The 1447-nt window shown below is 42.0% G+C and overlaps 1 protein-coding gene across 1 annotated transcript in view; it reads left to right on the top strand.

Annotated features, from left to right (window-relative positions):
- Window positions 1-1447, top strand: part of LOC103601514 (myoferlin) — a 63681-nt gene that overhangs the window by 2684 nt on the left and 59550 nt on the right. The window contains exon 2 of the mRNA XM_008585937.1: window positions 500-692. Within this exon, the coding sequence (XP_008584159.1) occupies window positions 609-692 (84 nt within the window). The 5' untranslated portion in view covers window positions 500-608. The remainder of the gene's footprint in view (window positions 1-499; window positions 693-1447) is intronic.

Raw genomic sequence — 1447 nt, 5'->3', positions numbered from 1 at the left:
CAGTCATACACACTTTTCTTTATAAGTTCCAGGGTTTCGCAGACCTCCTGAGGCCCGCCCACAGACTACGTTAGGGGTCCACGGTCCCTAAGTTAAAAGCCTTTAAGCTAAATGGTCTCTAACTTCTCTTCCTCCTCCATCATTTTGTGGGTCCATACAATGATTCTAGGAAGCAAAAGAGGGGCAGGCCAGTCTCTCCCACCTGCTGTGGTTTCTATCTTCTCTCTAGTGACTCCATGGACCTTAGGTTAAACCCTAAGACCTAAAATTGCTTTGGAATTTTAATTCCCCTGTGTTCCTCATAAAAATTAAGAGAATGTCTGGCAGGTCTGCTCTGGCAATGCCAGATACACTCAACTTGAGCTTAAACCCGGCAATGTCTGTGGAATAAATCAGGATATTGATGCAGTTTGCAAGACGGAAACGAAATGTCAATGATCTTGACAGTTTGGAAGAGTAAGAGGTTATTCTTCAAATTCTTTTTCTCTTTCTTTTTTAGGTACACGTTGCCTCTTACAGAAGGAAAACCCAATGTCACAATTCTTGATACTCAGATCCGAAATTTGAGGTCCAGATCTCTCTCCCAGATACACGAGGCTGCTGTGAAAATGAGGTCTGAAGCCACAGATGTGCTATCCACACTGGCAGAAATTGAGGACTGGCTCGATAAGTTAATGCAGCTGGCTGAAGAGGTAGGACTTTTAAACTACACAAACAACACCTAATATGGAGGAAGAATTCTGTGGAATGGCACCAAGGATGGGGATGACGGGAGGAGAATCTAATAGATTATCTGGGATATTGAGGAGATCTGACAGATAATAAAAATTAAGGATTTAGGGCTGGCCGGTTAGCTCAGTTGGTTAGAGCATGTTGTAATACCATGGCAAGGGTTTGGATTCAGATCCCCATACCAGCCAGCTGCAAAAAAAAAAAAAAGAAAGAAAGAAAGAAAGAAAATTCAAGGAGTTACTGGGCTGGGGATGCTAATGGATAATGGGGATGAAAGTCATTGAAATCAGGGCAGAAGAATTTTGCACTGATGATCCTGGAAATGTCTCCAAAAGTGGACAAATCATAATCCTCTTTACGGTATTGTCAGAGATCTGTGTAGTACAGAGTATTAAAATGTCAGCTTCGGTTGGGGTCAGGAAGACCCGGATTTGAATCCTGGATCTACCATATGTAACCTGGGCAAATTATTTAACCTCTGTAAGCCTCAGTTTCCCCATCTGTAAAATGTAAACAAAATTAGTATTTACTTCATAGCATTGCATGAAGATTTAAAGAAGATGAGTGTAAAGGGTTTAGCACACTGCTGGGCACATAGTAAGTGCTGCATAAATGTTGGCTGTCACTAACCTCAGTTTTCTGGAAGAACAAGTGAGTAAGGGTCCCCCTCTACCTGTCCTTCAGAAACTGGGGGTAGGTAGTAATATATTTGTGA

Source organism: Galeopterus variegatus, unplaced genomic scaffold, assembly GCF_000696425.1.
Source record: "Galeopterus variegatus unplaced genomic scaffold, G_variegatus-3.0.2 Scaffold3766, whole genome shotgun sequence".
In the NCBI taxonomy this organism is placed as follows: Eukaryota; Metazoa; Chordata; class Mammalia; order Dermoptera; family Cynocephalidae; genus Galeopterus; species Galeopterus variegatus.
Note: the sequence above shows the minus strand (reverse complement) of the source record. Positions and strands in the feature narration are given on the sequence as shown.